General features: G+C 44.7%; 1 protein-coding gene across 3 annotated transcripts in view; it reads right to left on the reverse strand.

The window, feature by feature from the left end:
• Nucleotides 1-2,341: 2,341 nt before the first annotated feature.
• LOC146174051 (uncharacterized) overlaps nucleotides 2,342-20,174 on the reverse strand; it is a 65,717-nt gene continuing 47,884 nt past the window's right edge. For 2 of the 3 annotated variants that reach the window (XM_084584958.1, XM_084584956.1), the window contains exons 3-4: nucleotides 6,240-6,294; nucleotides 2,342-2,607 (exon numbers count right to left, since the gene is read on the reverse strand). In XM_084584958.1, the coding sequence (XP_084441084.1) occupies nucleotides 2,552-2,607; nucleotides 6,240-6,294 (111 nt within the window). In that variant the 3' untranslated portion in view covers nucleotides 2,342-2,551. Of the gene's footprint in view, nucleotides 2,608-6,239; nucleotides 6,295-19,268; nucleotides 19,284-20,174 lie in introns of those variants that run through there. The other variant, XR_014702281.1, reaches the window with a different exon arrangement.

Here is a 20,174-nt window from a genome sequence, read left to right on the forward strand (position 1 = left end):
ACTGCAGGGCGGCCGAACACTTCCGCAAAATTCTTTTCAAATGCAGACCAAGATGGCAGATCTGCCTCATGGTTGCGAAACCAGAGGTTCGCCACGTCAGTCAGATAAAAGATTACATTACTTAGCTTGATAGCGTCGTCCCATCTGTTGTAGCTACTGACGCGCTCATATGCCGACAACCAATTGTCGACGTCTTGGTCAGCTATGCTACTGAAGAGGCACGGATCACGCTGCCGTAGAGCTCCAGAACACAGCACGGTGGTTGGGAGGGGCGACGATTTCGATGCAGTGTCGTCCGGCATGCTGGAAGCAGAGGGTAATGTGCGGCTTCTTAGTTCCAGGGTGGATGGGAACGTACCCAGCAGCACCTGCACCAATTGTGGGGGTGTGTTTATTCGGTAAACCCAGATGGATCCAGCCGCTCAGGAGGAACTCGCAGCGGAGCGTCAGGCGTGGCGAAAGAGCAAGGCAGCGACCAACGTCTTCGTCCTTGAGAGCGGCAGCACGCGACGAATGTCAGTGGTTATAACGATGAAGAATACCACACTACAATATATATATATATATATATATATTCAAACAGGATGTCACACAACTTTCCCGATTATCTATTTTATTCCAACAGTTTCGGACGGTGGGCTGTCCTTCTTATATATATATATATATATATATATATTCCATTTCAGTTCTCGTATTCATGTGTGCACGTCACGATGGCCGCCTAAACGGCTTCAGCTGCGGCGAGGTGTTTCACGACACTCCATGTCCCAAGGGCGGCTTTTTTTTCGCTTCCGTCGAAAAGTGGCCGCCGCGGCCAGGATTTGCTCCCGCCGTCTTTTTGGGATCTTGCTTGCAGCTACGGGTACCTGCCCTTGTTTTGTCGTCATAGACACTGAGTTTGGTGCCGGCTGTGGAAAACATGAACAGCTATCAGCACAATACTTGGCAGTTATTTGGGTGCAGAAACTTTTGTGAATCGGTTTATGATGCCGTAGTCATGACAATGCTTAGGACGATTGAAACAAGTGACAAAGACACACCATCGAGACGAACGCAAGACTACTGCTACTGCTTTCTGAATGGTTACCCATGCTGAAATTGTACCTGCTTCTAACCAGGTGGCATAGCTAAATCTCGCACGAGCTTTCCGAATCATTTCGCCGTCAGTACGAGATGCGCGGTATAAGTGACTTCGGGCAAATCAATACTAAGAAGATTAAGTGGCTTTCATATGGACTTGTAAAAGTTTATCATATCTGCGTCGCATTAATTTTTAGATTTCTACGCATCTAAGGAATTGCATAAATGGTCGAAGCTTAGCTCACCACACAGGTGTGACATTCTGCCTTCCTTAAAACACCTTATGCTGTTTCCTGCTGGCCTTGTAAGAAGATCTTTGTATTAACTCTGTTTGCAATGGTTATGATAATAAATAACCTGACAAAGTCGCAAACTGCCATAAAAGTGTGTTGTAGTATGCTACCTATCAATGATGCTGCCAAAGAAGCGCTTTTTGAAATGTGCATTAAAACACTTATGGCGGCCTACTTCACAGCTTTAGACGTAAATAAGTACCTCCTCAAATCAAGGACAAAAAAGCAAGAATGAATGAAAGGGTCAAGTCTTCAACTATCCACCGCATTCTAGCCTCTGAAAGCCTAGTATCTTGAGGACTGTACGTTTGTACCTTGATCTGAGCTTTAATCAGGACCACGATTTTCCGGCGTGAAAAAACATGTGGGCATTTTAACGCACCAGATAACAATTACATTTTGCGCCATTGTGAACTATAGAAGCCTTCAAGCAATGAAACTGGGGGTACTTTATCAAACAGTGTGCCGGCCATTGAACTGTGTCTACAACGAGGTGCTTCGATAACAACACTTCCCTATACAAGGCTGAAATATAATGGGAGACACTTAAGCTCCCCTTTAAAGGCATGACGTGTTAGTTAAAAAACCACCTTCATATAAAGCCTCGCTTTAAACAAGTCGCATGAATATGCCTGAGTGGCCTACGGGTAACGAATATGCAAGAATCCTAACATGCTGCTTCTGATATCATCTTCTCATGTGAACGAAGGGGCCAGAGTTGGTTGCTCCGGCCATGCGTAATGTCAGGCAACCCTGCGTTTAGTTAGGGCTCGGCAATGCCAGCTGCAAGCTACAACCTGATAGCGCTATGCTCCGGATTTATTGCTAACAATGCCAAATGGTGAACAGCCGGGGTCTTCAAATCTATCACGCTAAAATCATCTTTGTTTAGTGTGACTTGAAAGCACCAAAACTGAGCTATATTCCTTTAGATAATAGGAAGACTGAAAAAAAAAAAAAGGCCAGTGAACAAAGATTTCACAAATATTTATGTGAGTGAAAGGCGTCTTCGTTTAGAAGTTCACCCGTGTGATGGTTGTGATAAATATAGTGGCTGTGGTTGTGGTCGTGGGCGGCGCGTCGTAGTAGGTGATCTGGATCCAAGAAACTTCAACTTCATTCCGCTTGGGTACGGGCCATTGATTTTAAAACACAATCCAAAATACACGGAATTCGCCTCATGGTAGCACGCACATCCTTGTGGGCACTGCTCTCCTCCCAGGCTCGGGAAGCACTGCGTGAGAATCAGAACCAAGCATTTTATTGTAGTCAAAATGTTGTGCTGCACTTGTCATCTTAATGTCGATAAAATTAACCCACACTTAAAGCCTGAACTCTGTGGCAAGGAGTACTCAGCGAACTCTTGGTTATTAGCGACTATAGCGAAAAACAATTTTTGCATGCTCCACAGTGTGTATAGACCCGTTCGTTCATTCATTCATTCATTCATTCATTCATTCATTCATTCATTCATTCATTCATTCATAAACCTCTATTCATGAGGATGACCTGAGGCCTAGTGGGGAAGGGGGTGGGTTAGATGAGGTTGAGGGCGCCAAACCGACACCACCGAGATTTTAACACGGCCTTTGCATCACCTTCTCTCCCATCAGCGAACGTCATGACAAGCGGATGAGCGATAAAAGATTAGCCACTAAATCTGCGCGTCCAGGCATGGGTAAAAGGGCGAGATGACATCACGTGACTCGACACAGATTCGCGCTCGCACTTTCATTTGCTGGTACTTTATCGCCATCCGCCTATCGTGACGTAGGCTGCTGTGGAGCGCAGGCCTTGCCAAGATCTCGGTGGCGACGGCCAGACTCAGACATGAAGTCTAGCAGGGCACTAAGCTTCAGCTCGGCGTTGGTAGTGGGGGCTGTCCAATCTCCTTAACTATGAATGTGGTGAGCAGATGTGCAGCGTGCGCAGAGGCCAGCCGTGCAAGGACAGGTCCAGACCAAGTGCTGCAGGTAAACGGAGTCAGCAGGCAGTTGGGGCAGCTGATCTTTGTTCGGCGCCATTGACTCAGGATGTCCAGTGTGTACGCTGCACCGGCTCGCGCCTTGTGATTTAGAGCTTGGGCAGGACGAGAGGGGCCGGAAGGGATCGGAGGAGTAATATCGGGGACAAGGTTCCGCAACAAACCCCTCCGCACATGTTTAAGAAATTGGCTATTGTAAGAAATTTCTTCTGCAAGCTTTTCGCGGCTTATGCGAGAAATTTCGCGGCTAGCCCAATATTGGGTGCCAGCAAATAGCTCGATATGCACCGCATCGGCTGTGGCCAGGCTGGAAAGCGAGATGCCGCGCGCTACCGACGTGAGCCCTTTGATGTGCTTCCAGGCAGATTGCAGAGCAAACCTGGCCTTACTTCGAAACGAAAATGGCGCACAAGCAGCTCTCTGCGCAAAGGTACAACAGGTCCCGCATGCGCAATTGTTAGGTATGAAGAGCAGGAATGCATATATGCTGCGGAAAAAATGTAGGCTACCGAAAACCGGGCGGCAAAGCGGAATATATATAGCTTGTCTATGACGACGCTGAAAAGAGGTCATACCAGAATGCTACCCACTTTGGTCGCTTCTGGCACATTTAACGATAGATAGAAAGAAAAAATGTAAACAAAGAAGAAATCATTGGATATACTAATGGGTGCTCTCCGCTCAAAACCGCAGTATGCGTTCCGCATGCACCCTGGTTGTAGCATAAAAGCAGGAGCACAAGCGTGCTGCCCGCTAGGGGCCCTTGTGGGAACTAGGCAGTCAATTTAACACAGTGGGTTGTAAATAAGTTAAATAAAAATCATGGCTGTTTTGATTAAACTTTGTGTATAAGCAAAAGCCTAATTACTAATGTGTACATATAATAAAGCTCTTTATTTACCGAAGAAAAAGCCGGTCAAAGGGGACAAGAAGATTTGGAAGATGCCAAGAAGAATAAAGGGAGCAGAAGACAGAAGGAAAGAAGACGGCAAGCAAACAGAGACAGAAGACGCCAGGAAGGAGGAGAAAAGACGGGGCGCATGCGAAGTTGTGGCCTGAGTCCGGCACGTTCACCTTGGCTTTACAACAAACAGAGACAGAAGACGCCAGGAAGGAGGAGAAAAGACGGGGCTCATGCGAAGTTGTGGCCTGAGTCCGGCACGTTCACCTTGGCTTTACAATACGTAATAAAGCTTTCGCTTCAAATAAATGCGAACCCACATGGGACTGCAAATCGAATCCCTTCTTCCGAGTTGCGGTGTTCCGAGTTGCGGTGCGATTCGTTGCTTGTGTTGCGCGTGGTGCAGGTGGTACTCACGTCTTGTGCTGTCTCCCTGCGTGTACTTCGCTAATATGCTTCTTCATCTTCAGACAGCTTGGCAAACATTATTCCTACTGGTATATATCTCCACAAACATACATTCTGGCATAGCGCCACACAGCCTTCTATTTCTCTGCCTACCTTTTCTCTCCACCGCTACCACTGCTAATCTGGCTCGCACCCTTGGATCTCCCCGGAATCTTCCCCGCCCTCTAAACTTTCATTCCGTCTAGACCTCGCTGTTGCGTCATTGAGCTCGCAGACACCGATCGAGCATTCGAGCGGTGATAGCAGTGCTGCGCCTGCATTTCCTTGACGTTCGAAGACTGCCATGGAGGAGTTAAATCACAGAAAACCGAGTAACAAGCTTTATTGAAGTTCCGCTATGTAAACTTGGTTAACTATGTGAGTCTAACCTGGCTGATCCACAAAGCGTAACCAAGCATAACAAAGCTTTAGCTTTCATACGTTTAGCCAAGCTAAGCTGCAGCAATTTTTTATTTGGGGGTGCGTGAGTTCTATCTAGAATAAACAATGTGTACTTGCCCGCAGGATTCTATAATTCTCTAAGACGTGGGGTCGGTTCAAGATATTTTTGGGCTGCCAGTATCCGTAAATGCTAATAATTATACTAATGTTTATTTTTCATCAAAAGGATGGAGGGGGCCGCAGATAAAAACTGTAAGACACCTTGACAAAAGTCCACGGTCGGCTGTACAAAGCGATGCAAAAGCACATGTTAACACATACAATGCAAAGGTGTTGTTTGTGGCTGGACCCGGCCAGTACACTTCGGTTTTTAATAGGTACAAGCTTTTCTCTGGCATTGTACTCAGCTCTTTGGGGCGAAATGCTTCAGAAAAAGGCCAAGGACCGCCTATTACGGCAGAAGCCGTACGAGGCGGTCCTTGGCTTATGGTTGTGCGATGGCGGAGCGAATCACCGGCCCATCGGCGCTCTGCCAATACGGGACCTGAAAGTCAGGCAGAATCAATAGGTGGCAAGTACAAAGGGGCCTGTTTCCAGAATACAAGCTGAAAAAGTCACATGGGCCTGATGTGAGCTATGCACGTCGCACCCATAGGACCAATGCGGCTTCGCAGGGCATTTCGTTTTATTGGTACCGCAAGATGGCAACCATGTTAATTGATCTACATTTTTATAGTAAAGTAGGTTGATGGTTCAACTGCTGCCGGCCAGTCGTTGATGTCACTATCGTAGCACGAAGGCCCCGAGTTCTAAGAAAACAGAAGTGGAGCAAAAAAAGGCTTCATATAGCCGAAATGTCATCTGTGCCCTTTATTGGATTGGCGAGGGAAAGAAAAAAACTAGCATATAGCTGCTTAAATGAGTCTCTGACCATTATTTCTCTTTACTCCTTATGGAGTCTTAAGTATTCCCTAAAATCTGTGTCTCATGCATTGAACACTTCCACTAAGAGTTAGTCAAGGCAATAAGACACGAATTTTTATTTCAGATAGATTTTCGCACAAACTCAGTGTCCAGACACAAATTACAGACATAAATCCTATATTTAAATTGGGTGAACATTTTATCTCACCTTTTGATTGCAGTACCCCACCGGTGGGCGGCTCCTTACTCCTCTGCGTATAGGCCTGTAATAGTCACGAAACAAATCAAATAATATAAGCGAGTTTCACGACAGTGCATTCTTATAGCATCTTATAGACTGTTCCGGGGTTTTTCTGAGCCGTGTGCGTCCGTTCACCTGTGTAAAAACCATTTCATCCGTTACAATATTATTACGCTTCGCAGTGCTGGCTCTTACCTCCCGGAGAAAGAAGCAACCGATTAAAGTAGGATTCGAAGTAGGTACCAAGCATTTCCTAGTTTAGCCACTAACCACTGTTCTACGTCGAAAACTGGGTTACTTTGAAATACTCTTGGGTTTTATGTCTGCTTAGGTATGTTTATTGGGAGGACTTCATGTCGAGAACCGTAGCGCCACGGCTGCTGCACGCACCATTACGTGTTGGGCACTGGAGCTTGCTGCCTGCTCTCAAGACTTTCAGCTTATTTCTAATTGTTATGCGCACTATATTGTACATTGAAACATTTAAACTTGTGAAGTTTCACAGCGCCTTCAGTTATAGCAGCACTGGCTGTTTGCTCAAGCTCTGCTACTGCAAACATAATTTTCGCTTAACATGGAGCCCTGACAAAACCTCAATGTATAATGCGTGGCGCAGCTACGGAACCCACAGAGCAGCTAAAACACTGTCCTAATGGCAACTATATCCTAGTTGTTTGTAAGCCCTTCAGGAAACTTTAATATGACCCATGGCTCGGCTGTTCATGCGAAGTGCAACAAAGAGCGGAAAAGCGGAGAAACACCTAATGGTTGTACATTATAGCGATGTACGTTCTTTTGCTTTTCTTCAGAGCTGCAAATTGCATCGTTGACTACTCTTTTCCTCGCTTTATTTATTTTCTTCTGTTTTTCATATTTCTGCTGCCTATATACTCGATAATGCGTGGGCCTTGTTTGGAGATCCCGCGGAAATTCTAGCAGTAAAAAGCGTGTCGGTTGGCCTTCAAGGAAAATTATGAAGTTTATGATGCTAGCCTACATTATTCAATACCGCACCTATCGTGGTCACTGAAGAAAGGCTCGGTCGAAACCATCGAGAGAAAAACAAACTGCCTTCGTATGAACTGCAGATGCGCATTGATTTGCAAGCAGTCAGAGAATACTTGATCAATTTATTTTTTTTCATTTCTACCCATTGTCTCGGCTCCCAGTTACCAGACTTTTGGCAACCTCCAAAATAATACTCAAGACAGCGGCAATCAAAGTACCCACAGCGTTTATCCCAGTGCTATTGGCGTATCAGCGGTACACCCAGCGTGATAAGCTAATCCCAGTGATTTATCACTGTACCAGCATAATCATTGTCTTTCCGACACTGCTTCAGTGAATTTAGCAGCCTCCAGCGTTACCAGCAAAAATAAATGCGGAAGACATACTGGCCTCACACTGGAAGACGCTGGAGGAAGCTGTTTTTGTAATAGGGTAGTTTTCACGGCGTTGTGTGTGAATGAATGTTCCCAAACATGGCAAAGTAAAAATAAACTCGAGAGACTGGCAATTAAGCGCGCGAGAAATTTGGCTGTGGAATGGATTTGTAGCTTAACTCTGTGGCCAGCAAACATCAGATCGAGCAATTTCGCTCAGCCATTATCCGGAACTTGAAGCAGTGTCAGACCTATGTTATCCTTTTCATTGAAATATTTTAGTGTCTAAGTCCTGCTTCCGTAAAGGGTTAAAAGGCGCTCCAGTGCCGCTTTGTCCTAAGATATGGCGGCAATATTTCCCGCATTAATCTTTTCCTCAACAAGTCTCGTGGCCAAGATGCTTCACCATGTTGTACCCTCTTCGAAAGTGCAGTCTCCGCGCACAAAGTAAAGCTAGTCAATGAGTAAAAAGATTTATTGAACATGTGCAGCTAGAATCGTGTATTCCCGGCTAGCATTATCAAGAGGTCCTACACACGTAATTATAGTCGCAATAGGTGTTGACATGACCACCGACTTAGCCGTACCTTAATACAGGGAAACGCAGATCGTAAATGTGGCAGCAATATCTGCGTAATTGTAGTCAGGGCTCAACACATTTAAGAAACGCAGAAGCTTTTCAAGTCTACTTTGATCACGTGAATGGCAGTGCCTCTGGATTCAAGGCCATGCCCAAATCATTGATGTCGTGGTCACTTCACATGGTGCTTCTTTATTGACTCGCACTTCAGACGGTGCACTGAAGGTTGCCGCCATACTTAGTATTTTTTTGAGGCCTTAAAACTAGCGACAGTGTAAAACACGGTTTTAGAGGGCCTCAAAGAGTGCGTATAATGCGTTTATTGTTAAGCTGTAAAGAAATGCATAGTTTGAACATTACCGCGAAGTTTGTTCTATTTGTAGCTTCATATCTGCTGCTTACAATTATATTTGCGTACATTATATATGCGGTAAACATGTATTTCTTGTTCGCATTCTGCGAGTACGTCATCAGTCATCCTACGTCCGAAATACGCAGGCGAGACCAATCATCATTATACTGCCAATATTTCTGGTATGAGCAGCTGAGTGGCATAAGCAAAAAAAAAGCATAAACGAACATACCTCTCACACCCAATATACGTACGCATGTTTAGTGGTATACATCTCTGGGCACGCACTTGTAAATGCATCTGCTATGCTCCCGCCGATCCAATAAATGCGTTTTCGTTTTGATGTAAGTACACCCGTCTGGTACATTTAGAAGGACAACAAACATATACAGAGTAGATGCTTACTCCACGAGAGCGGCATAACAGAGCAAAAAGAGCGAAACCAGCAAAACGGCGTTCATCTTCAACAAAACTTTTCGGGCTGGCAGTGCAGAAACCTGGAAGAACCCAAACTCAGGGCACTTAATACTCACAGATATTTATACTGTTTTGAATTCTGACAACAAAAGATGATTGGATACATCAAATATTTGCTAGACATTAGCTGACTGGGCAAAGTTGAGCAAATGTCATAAATGCGTTTGTATATTGTGATAAGCAGAGCACAGTACATTTTGTGATGATGTTTTCTCCATAGACTTTAAATCGAGGTGAAATATCAATTATGCAAGAACATAGAGCAATGCTTAGAAGAAAGCCTTCCTGTTTAATGCTGCATGCTCAAGGGTAGCTTGGGTAGGCAACAGTCCAATACGGCACATCGTATTCTACGAATCTTTCGCGTTCGCATATGAATATTTGTTGATACATTTCTCTCTTAATAAAATTCGATGCAATAAAGATGCTGCCTTGCAGTTTTCTTGTGCCATCGAGTCCACAATATATGCAAATGTTTGCTGAAATGTTGTTTATTCAGAAAAATGTTGTTCGGGCTAATATGTGCTTTTTCTTTTTGTTGATAAAATATGCAGACATTCGCAAAGTCACCGCCAACTACTAATTATACACAGGCTCAAAAATCAATACGCACATGATTAAAATTGTACAAGAATGTGCAACTGGCCATCGAGCACTGTTCAGTGAAATCCATAAAGAATTGTTTGTAAAGATTGCCTTTCTCAGGCGTCAGTCACTTCATTCAGGTGGATGGTAAAAAGACTACTTCAAGGAATAGTGCCCTGTAGCAGAGATGTGATTTCGCGCCTGTCGATAGCCAATCACGTCTAAATAATGTCCGTGCTCTATAATCGTACTTCGTCCCGCAGCCAGGTAAGGTGTGCGTCGAGTGTAGCTCTAGTTTCCATGACACCATTGTTATCTGAAAGATACACCTATAAGCAGAATGGTCTTTGTTTGGTATCATCAAGCTACCAGAAAAAAACTGAACATTTCTCAACTTATCGAAGATGCGAACGCGCATTGAACAGCTAAGACCTTGACGATAAGCTTTCGGTAAACAAGCGCGGCAGTAAATGATGCCCCGTATGGCAGTATAGAAGGCAGTGTTCAGACTGGATTTCTCCACTTATAGGATTGGAAGTCATCGCCGTCGACTAAGTGAATAGCGACGAAGTTTTTCTTGTCATTGCTTACAGGTCTTGTTCTTCCGCTGTGAAAGGAGATTCCGGAATGTTGACATTTATTCATCGTTTACGAGGTTTATGCCACCTGTCTCGGGTTGCCGCTCTGTAGATGCCCCTTGGAGGTGCAGAGGGAGCGTATTATTTGTGCGTAGGTCAACGGTGCGTAGGTCAGGAATCACCATAAGAAAGTGGTCAGCCTGCGATCGAGGAGAGCAATGAGAGCAGTCTTCAGCTGACGAAAGAGCCGGTCGACCATGCCATCGGCGCCGGGATGGTAGTCGTGTGCAGGCGGGTTAGGGAAGTGAAGAAGGTACATTCGAACTGGCGGCCGCGATCCGTGGTAATATTTCCGGGGCCGCAGAAGCCGGAAACCTATGCTAAAAAGAAGGCTTTGGTAACTGTTTCCGCATTCATGTCCGGAATGAGCATTGCTTCAGGCCAACGAGTGAAGCGGTCGATCATATTTAAAATTTTCTGGCAGCCATGAGAGGGAGGTAGCGGTCCGAAACCAGACAAGATGAACGGTGTCAAAGCGACAACCAGGTGGCAGGAAAGACTCGGGTGGAATCTTTATGGCGGCCTACTTTGGCGGAGTGGCGGACAACGCACCAGAGAGCCCACTGGCGAGCATCGGTGTCAATATTCCATCAGACATACCGCTGGTTGACGAGGCGCTCTGTTGCCCTGATGCTGGGAAGGCAGATGGTGTGAGGTGAATGAAAGATGGCATTAGGAAAGGCCACCAGGATGAATGGACGCAGTAGAGCTCATAACGTGTCACACTATAGCAATCCCGGCACATGCGGATTAGGCACGAGCTCCACATGGAAGTTACGAGAGCGGCCTCGCAGGGCTTGACACTCAGGGTCTTCTAGCTGCGCCCTCGCCAGACGTTCCCAGTCCACAGCAGATGTATACGTGCTGTTGTAGGTAATGGGTGAAAGTGCATCAGCTGTCTCATTTTCGATCCTTTACATGTGCCGGATATCTGTTGCGAACTCCGATATCTAGGCCAGCTCACGAAGTTCGGGGGCGACATGCTTGGAAGAGTTCACACGGAACACATTCACCCGAGTCTTATGAGGCGTTAGAACGTAAAATGTCTGGTTTCTCGAAGAAGTGGCAGCAATGCCGGATGATGAAGTAAACGTCCAGCAGGTCACGGCCTAATACGCTGTAGGAAGTCTAAGCAGTTCGGTGCATCCTAGAGACGAAACCCAGTGTGCGCCACAAGGAGTCGATGTTCTGCTGCAGAAGAGCGACAGTGGCCATCCAGGAAGCATCCACCAGGATATGTTTTGCGCGGAAATCCTAGGGTGAATGAGAAGGATAGAAGGGTCGAATCGGTGAGAGCTTGAGTTTCTGCATGAAAGCAGTCTGAGCTTCTGGAGGCCAGGGAATCTCGGAGGAGGAAGATTTCGTTGTGCGAAGAAGGTCGGTCAGTGTGTGAAGAAGCTCAGCACAGTACAGCATAAAGCGCCGGGAAAATTATCTAGGCCCAGAACTTCGCGACGCTTCTGTTGGGCAGTGGGTTCTGAGAAGTCTTCACCAATTTGGACGTGAAGGCAATGGATGAATTCCGTGCTCTGAGATCTGGTGGCCCAGGAACTCGAGCTCAGTAGAGTCGAATACCAATTTCTGGGCATTCACGACTAAGCCAAATTTTTTGAGGTCTTCAAAGAGTTCCCGCCGGTGAAGCTCATAATCTTGGGGAGTACGACTCGCGATGACGGTGTCGTCGATGTAGCAAATACAGCGTGGAGTTCGCGCGGCACTTCAGCAATGAATCTTTGGAAAGTCTGAGCTGCATTGCCTAGCCTAAAAGTCTAGTTCACGTACTCAAACAGGCAGAAGGATGTAGTGATTGCCGTATTCAGGATATTGGCCGGTTCAACGGGGATATGATTATACGCTTTGACAAGGTCCACTTTATTAAAGTTCTTCATCTCTCTAGATCTCCAGTGAAGTCTTAGATGTGTGGACGTTGATAGCTGCGATGGACCATATCAGCACTAGGAGCTCTGCGGCCGCCCGGTGGCCGCACGCCCGCCAGTCACCCAGTTATTTCTTCACATAATAAACAATCTTCACATAATCTTCATGTCATTGATTCAGCTGCCTGAACATTTTTATTTTGGAAAATACTGCTTTGCATGCCACCATCTAGTGTACTGCATGCATTGTTACCAGGACTTGGAAATTTAATTAACCGAATAGAGTTGACCCCACAAGGATGCATACTTCCATATTTTCAGCACATATCTAAGTATTGGCTATCTACTGCGTAAAAACAATGAAGTCTACAAGTGCGCACATTAATCACGAAAAGCCCCTACATCGCACCTGCAGCGTGAAAAACAAAGCAGGCAATTCGCAGTACTGAGCTCAGAACAAAACCTACAAACGTATCACCTGACAGTCACAAATAGACTGTGATTGCTGTTGAGATCTTGCAGTTCTAAACGTGCTTAGTACATCAGCTATATGCAGGATTCCGCCCTGTACTATCGCCCCAGCCTTTGTCTCCATCACATATGCTGCACTGTTTTATTAATGAGACAGCTTTCTTTGCTGCATTCACTATGCCGCTTTGCTCACATCTAAATGGCAGCTGTCTATTGCTATGGCAAAATTGTCATCCTCGTGAAGTTGCATAAACTTGTCCGTCAAGGCTGCTTGCTGTGTGAATCTACAAATGTTGGGTTCCTGGATACTTCGCTCTTATACAACTTGCTTTCTTATAAAACCATCACAGATAAAAATAAAACATATTTGCTATCACATGATGCTAAGCTATCAGTCTAGCTTACTTACGATTCCTCTCTGATGTCCATTTAACTCCATACAAGGACACCAATATATCGCAAACGATAGGATGAAATAATTTTCTACGGCACAAAATGTACATGAGCTGAGAAGAACCTTTGCAGCCAACCAACATTCTGACTAAAAGGCTTGTCTTTAATGTTGGCTGAAAACTGAAGCTTCCCTTCCTGAGCTTGTAGATGATATGCTGCTGAGCTAAGGATGTTAAAATTATCAAAAGCTAGAAGATTGCCTCAGGCACTTCAAAGATACTGCGCATAATATTGTTTTACTCTTGCCATCCATGATAGTGCGGGACATTTTTATTGTACCATAAAACAGATCTGTTCATTGAAGTGATCAACAGCACTTCCTTGTATAGAGAACCTCTAATTATGTACTTTAAAAATGCATCGTTGCAATCAAAATTAGGCAGATGTTATTCACAGTAATACATACTGATACCTATTATGTTGAATGTAAACTAATCAGAGAACTGAAAATAGTTGTATGCTCATGGCTGCATTGTCAACTTCATCTTTGGATGACTTAGAAGCTCGAATGAGCAATTTACAAAATGCAGGCCTTACTTTGCAAAGTGTATTCTAAAGATGACACACCATTGCATGTCTTGCTCCGTCACACTGAGTAGATTAGCTTTATGTGAGATGCTCACAACTGCGTTTGCACAAGTTACAAAGTGCAATGCTGAGGTAATTCTCCTAGGTGCAGTTTACATGATACTTTACGATGCAGTGAATGCATGAAATGAAATACAAAGTTTCACTTTAAAGCACACAAATTTATTTCTTCCATGTCTGCTACCATACACCTACACAGCAAGAATGTTTGTACAAAAGCTGGCAAACCTTGGCTTTGTCTGTTTGGCCTTGAAATTGAACAACACATACTTTACAGCTTCTTTTTTCTTGACACTGCCACCAAGTCAGGCATAAATATTAACAATAAAAGTTTAACCTCATGAATAAACATATTGTAGGCTGCCGTCCAATTATCACACTTGTATCGCAATTCACATAATTTTAAGCAGGGGCGTGAAATTTGGCTCACTGGGTTGATTAAGAATAAAACCAACCCAAAACAAGGGACACAGAAACTCAGGCCACATGAACCCAACAAACTACGAATATTTACTGCGATCAGTGGTATAAAAAGGGGATGTTCGAGACTTTATGGTGACTGAAGATTTCATAATTCAGAAAAAAGGAAACAGACTGTCATTAACGTAGTGTCATTCCATTTTTCACCCAGTTGGCAAAGAGAGACTGCGTACATATTGGATGCTGTGAGGTCAACTACACCACCCTGACTGCGTGCAGAACCAGCAGACAGGAATACTGCCAAGTTTGTATGAGTGTGCAAGCGGTGGGGCAAACGCTTCCAGCCATTGAAGTGTTAAAACTGGCAATACCTGTAGTCTAACGCTGAATGGATGGCCAGCGTAAGAGGATTGATGTATTTCCCTCAAAAGCCTTGCCCTCGAAAGGATATCGAATCTTCCCACAGCCATTCCCAGATGCCAGTGGGTGGCCTTCAAAGGCCCACTGTCCACGCTCCGGTCGAAAAGGTTTTTTTTCCGCGGTGGCTGTGAGGCTTCGCCCCCACAACGCAAAGCCGCAAAATTTTTTTTAAAAGAGTAATTAATAACGCAGGTACAGCCATCGCAATCACCCGATTTTGCAGTGTTTCTCTCCTCCCGTTCCTTCGCAAAGGAGTTTCACTCTCCTGCCCTGTCGTCTAGCCTCCGCAAGACAAATTCCCCTTCCTCCGCCGGCGCGAAAAAAAACGGGCGAGGGAGTGCGCGCCGTTGGACACAGTCCGACCGTGGCGATGGAAAAGCGCGCAGCAAGCGATACACACCCTTCCTTCACCCTCAGACAACAAGACGGACCAATGGATGTCGTTGCCGACAAATACGTCATATCTGCGGCTCGACGAGCCAGCGCAGGGAAGCGGGAAGCTGGCTTCCCGAAGGAGAACATGAGACAGCTTTGATTTGTATTTTGGTTGCTTTGCGGCGCGCGTGTCACTAGCATTTTGCACAGACTATCTCCGATACTTAATCGAAAAACTGGGCTCCTTTGCTTAAAAGGTCCTTCCCTGGACAATGGTCCTTTAAGCATTCACGGTCAACTCTGAAATTACAAAGAGGGCGGCTGGGAAAACAGAAGTTGGCTGCCGATACAATTAAGATATCGTTAAACGAGTGCAACAAAAAGCCTGTGGGAAAGTAGGACAAAGGGAGGAGGGAAAGATTCCAAATGACACACAAGAGCGAAGACAAGAATCGTAGTGCCGAGAGGGATGCTCACGCAAATTGCAGTGGCAACAAATGTTGTTGGCACATAGTACGGGGTCTTCCACTCTTACTGCGAAAAAGCATTTTTCCTTCGAAGCATCCTTGCTTACCAGGTAGCCGCATGTCTAAGCAAAGCGGTGAAGGGTGAAAGCGACCTGAAAGTCGGCGACTGCTTATATACGTGGCCGAATCGGAGGCAATGGCACTCTGAAGACAGCATGCTTGCTCATAATAAATGTAGATGATTCTCTACACGGATGTAATAAAAATCATGTACATTTGAAATTGTTAGGTGCGATATGGCTATTTTGGGGGATGCAAGACAAGCGAAGGAAGGAACCTGCTTTAATCCGGATTATCCAGCAAACCCGTTTAAATATTCCTAGAAGTATGGAGTTCGAAATTAAAATAAAGCTATAGTATATCCTCAATACTTCAAACGTTCTGAATTTGAAACCTCAAGTAATTTTATTAATCTTTATGTTTCCGTAATTTGTCATGAAAATTCAGGCATACAGTACGACAGCGTGGCCTACAGCGGCTTTGCTAATTCGAAGGTTTTCGCTGCTGTACCGGAATGCTCGATCCTGCACTCTTAATCCGGTTCCATACACAAAGTTTCGTTATGAAAATCAATCGAACGTTGTGACACCGTCCTGCAAAGTCTGAGCATTCTTAAAAGCTACATTTAATCGCCTGTGTTGCCAATTTCGTTATGAAAATCAAATTAGATGTCCCAGTTCCTGCTTATTTAATTTATATCCTCCCGCAGAAAGTTGGCGTCAACCAATGCAAGAATATTTTTCAGGAAATCTCTTGGCACCTCGCCGCTCTGCTGTCTGCAGAGTAATAAGCAGAGCGACGTTCAAAAACATGCGAGTTGCTGCGCTGACTATGCTTAGCAGTTATGCAAAATGAAATATTATTGGCGTATTTTTGTTGCTGCGGGCTAAATTTTTGGTTGAATAGGGTACTCTTGCAATACAAGTGTTATAACACTCGTATTGCAAGAGTACCCTATTTATTTAAATAAAAACGAGAATGATGCTGTCATCAAAAGCACTTATTGCATCTTTTAGAAATATTTTTGAGTGTTCATTGAAGCACCTGGTATACATAGCTTTCAAACACCTTGACCTACAAATTAATTTGTTTTTGGCAATTAGTATCTATGTCGTTTTTGTGCCTTTGCGCTGCATAAATATTGTCACTTGCAACACTCAGTTACCAACAGTGCTCATGTTGTCATCATCTTCATCGCACATTCAAACCAAGCGCAGACCTAAATCATGCCGACTATTACATTTTTGAATGAAAGGAGCGCACTAATTATGTAAGAATGTTATTTAGCTCATCACCCCTCTTGGCAAAGAGCAGACAGAAATATGTTCCCACTACAATCTGTGGCTGTGGGCCATATAATGGAGGGAGACTTTTAAATTGACACAACCAAGCTGCATGTCTGGCGTTTTGATGGCATTTAAACTGTTTCTGTCTTTTTGCTGCCGGATTCCATTCAAAGGTTGAGAGTTTGGTTTTTCTGCTTCTACATTGCGGTGGGTACCATAACTGAACAAGTGTGGTAAGAATTTTACTCTATCACGGTTTGGTTCTAGCAACAATATTAAGCGTGCAAATTCCTGTGTTGATGAGGGCGGAGGCTGTGGATTATTATCGCGGCCTAGTGGGAGTGGATGTGTTAAATGTTTGATGTGGCATACCTGCGAAGTTCTGTCAGATCCAGAAGCCAACTCAATGCGATTAAAAGTAGAAGGATGCAATTATGGGGGCTAATTCTAGACTTCAGAAGTCAATTCATGATTTTAAAACCGCCATTAGTTCATGCACTTCTGGAAACTGCGACGCCGGGCAATCAAAGAGCAGGTAGGATGTTACAACCAAATGATAATGTCTAATTACCTAGTTGAGTTTGGCATATAAGGTCCAGAGAGTCCACGCAATACCTGGCAATATAGTTGCATGCAATAATCATCAGAACTTTTGCGGTGGCCTGCGGTACGGGCTATATTACAGCAGCCTGCCAAGTTGTGATTAAATAAGAAAGAAGAGAGACTCGGTAATGAGACTGCACGTGCCCCGAGAAAATTATATCTGCAAGCCCCATGGAGTCATTTGATTTCATCCTCGCGTATCACTGATCTTTTAAACACAGTAGCGAGAACGAGGTTATGCCAACTGTATCAGAGTGGATGAGCAATACAGTAGCATGCCAGTGGATGAGACAGAGCAGTATGAGCAGCACTAAGGCTGTGTTTTGCAATGACGTGTTAGACAGGGCAACTACGACCGGCACTTAGGCACTCAATTTCTGCTAATAAAACAAGAGAGGCGGAAATTATTACCAAATAAAATCACAATGAAACGAACTATAAGCTAAATTGCATTTTTTTAGTTTGCTGGGAAGAAGCCTGCCAACAACATTGTTTTTCATCTTTTCGCGCTCCTCAATATATATTACGTTCTACTCAATTATTTAATGTACTAAGATTCATTGGGCAGAATGTTCAGTTTGGAGTCAAACAAATTTTCAAAATTTTGCAGGGTGGTTCAGAATGAACCTAAGCAGTTTTGTTTATCAAACTACGGCTCAAATGGTTGCTTATTCTGGGATTTCTACAAATTCTGCAAGATATGAAAAAATAACACGTGACTACGCTAATATTCTACCATACCGCAGTGCTACTAATAACATCTGGGATGAACGACATGTACACGCTGACCTTACCGAAGTGAGAAGCCGCCGCTCATTTCGATGATCTGCACACTGATACAAAGAAATGGAACCCTGCCTTAAATTAAGCACCTTTGGTGATTTTCCTCCCATTTTTCTTGCATCAGTGTGCCAGTTTAATTAAAGCCTCAGTCTTTTGGTGGCCTACCCATACCTCATCACTGGTCGCGACTCACATTTTTCATGCTCGGACACAACGTGCTGATGCACATGAGTTTCAATAATATGCTGATATTACTACAGCGACTGATATCGAGACAGTGAGCGTACAGATTTTGTTTGCATAAAACGCATTTGGCAGTTTGCAGGAGCGCAGTCTTGGCATATTTTTTGTATTTTGCAGGCCTCCTTGAAATGCTGAAAGAAATGGTCATGTAGGAGACGCACTGGTAAAAAACTCGATGCGTTGTTTCATAACCTTGTCTACAACTCAATGAAATGCACTTGGCCTTATAAATAGTCTCCCGTGTTACCCATGTGCGGTCATAAGCACAGAGTTCAAATGATGCGGACTGTTGCGTTCAAAGACAAAGTGGAGGAAAGGCATTTTGTTGGAGAACTGATGCTGTGTCGAGATGGCAGCTACTAGTCTGCGCCTGGCATACGAGCACATTGTTTGAACAAATTCTGCTGGCGTTCGTACTTTGAAGCGCCATAGGCATATACATTTTCCGAACTCTGTGAGCAATAAATCACCACAACATTGAAGGACACCTTATTTACTTATTTAACTGCCTAATTCTAGGCAAAAGGGAGGTTTCACACCACTTCTTAATGTGCAAATTAATTTCCAAGCCCACAGCAAGGCGTCACCCGCTCGAGCAGCTATGGAGACAGCAACGTAGGAGACAACAGTGATAGATCACTTTGTCTGAAGAGGAGTCGTCGACAACAACAGTGCCTCATTGTATGATCAGCAACTCAGATGACAAGAATAGGTGAAGGGCAGGACAATTCGTGCAGTCTCTGATTGATACTGCAGGTTAGGGCCTTGAGGAAATTTCTTTATTACTGTGTTCATTGGGCTTTGGTAAGGAGAGCAAATTTATGCCATCACTTGAAAGAAGCCCTTTGTAAGCCGCAGCAGTCACCGCTACATACCCTGCAAGGTGTTATTTTCCAGCGCCCTTGCAGAGGAAATTCGAAGTGAAGGGCCTCAAACGAAAATGCCCGCAGCCTGCAAACAGGCATAAAAAGTTAAAGCACATATATAAAAATTAAGCGCATGTTCCGAGCGCCACCGTATAGGTGCTCCTCCTTGTGGCCATGCTGTGAGTAGAAAACTAACTGAACGTGCCTTGCGGTAATACAGGAGCTAGAGATAAGCAGCAAGTGTGGTTTGGATGGCAGGCCCCGGCTATGAGCACCGCATAATGTCAAGCGACGAAAATAGATGGTCTCTGTAACGGGAACCAAGCACAGCGCAGCGAGGGTCTTGCAAAAGTAAGCACCTCATTGCGGAAATCCACTTTATCACGCCGAACACATATTTTTGGCGCATGTCGTGAAATGGCACTCACAAATCGGACGTGTAGATTATCCCAAATGACCGCGTCAGAGCAAACAACTTGACATGGAAATCGAGGAGACTATCCCCTAAAGTGCATATCAAATTTTTTGCATAATTCATCATAGTAAATAATCGATCATGTGGAATCTGAGGGGCACTTGTCACCATCACACGATATATAACCAGAGGAGGCCAAATGCTTCTACCATCTTACTCCAAATAACCCAATACTGTGGTAGCTCCACTTCACTGCAAACCTACATAATATCATCTGTCCACTTAATTTTCTGCAGTCCCCTCCTACGCTCTCCTGCCCTGCTCCCCTTTTCGACCATCGGTTATCCTTTCTTTGCATTAACCTCACTGGGATGGCGGAGTGGTTAAGGCACTCGGCTACTGTGGCCAAGAATGCGGGATCGAATCCCGGCCTCCAAGGCTGCTTTTTGAGGGAGTCGAAACGCCAGGCACCTGTGGGCTGTTCGATGACAGTGCACGTTGAAAGGACCCCATGTGGTCGAAATTTCCGGAGAACACCGCTGCAGTCTCTTCCATAGCCTC

The sequence above is a fragment of the Amblyomma maculatum genome, chromosome 11, assembly GCF_055883805.1.
Source record: "Amblyomma maculatum isolate TAMU_Amacu chromosome 11, ASM5588380v1, whole genome shotgun sequence".
Classification (NCBI taxonomy): domain Eukaryota; kingdom Metazoa; phylum Arthropoda; class Arachnida; order Ixodida; family Ixodidae; genus Amblyomma; species Amblyomma maculatum.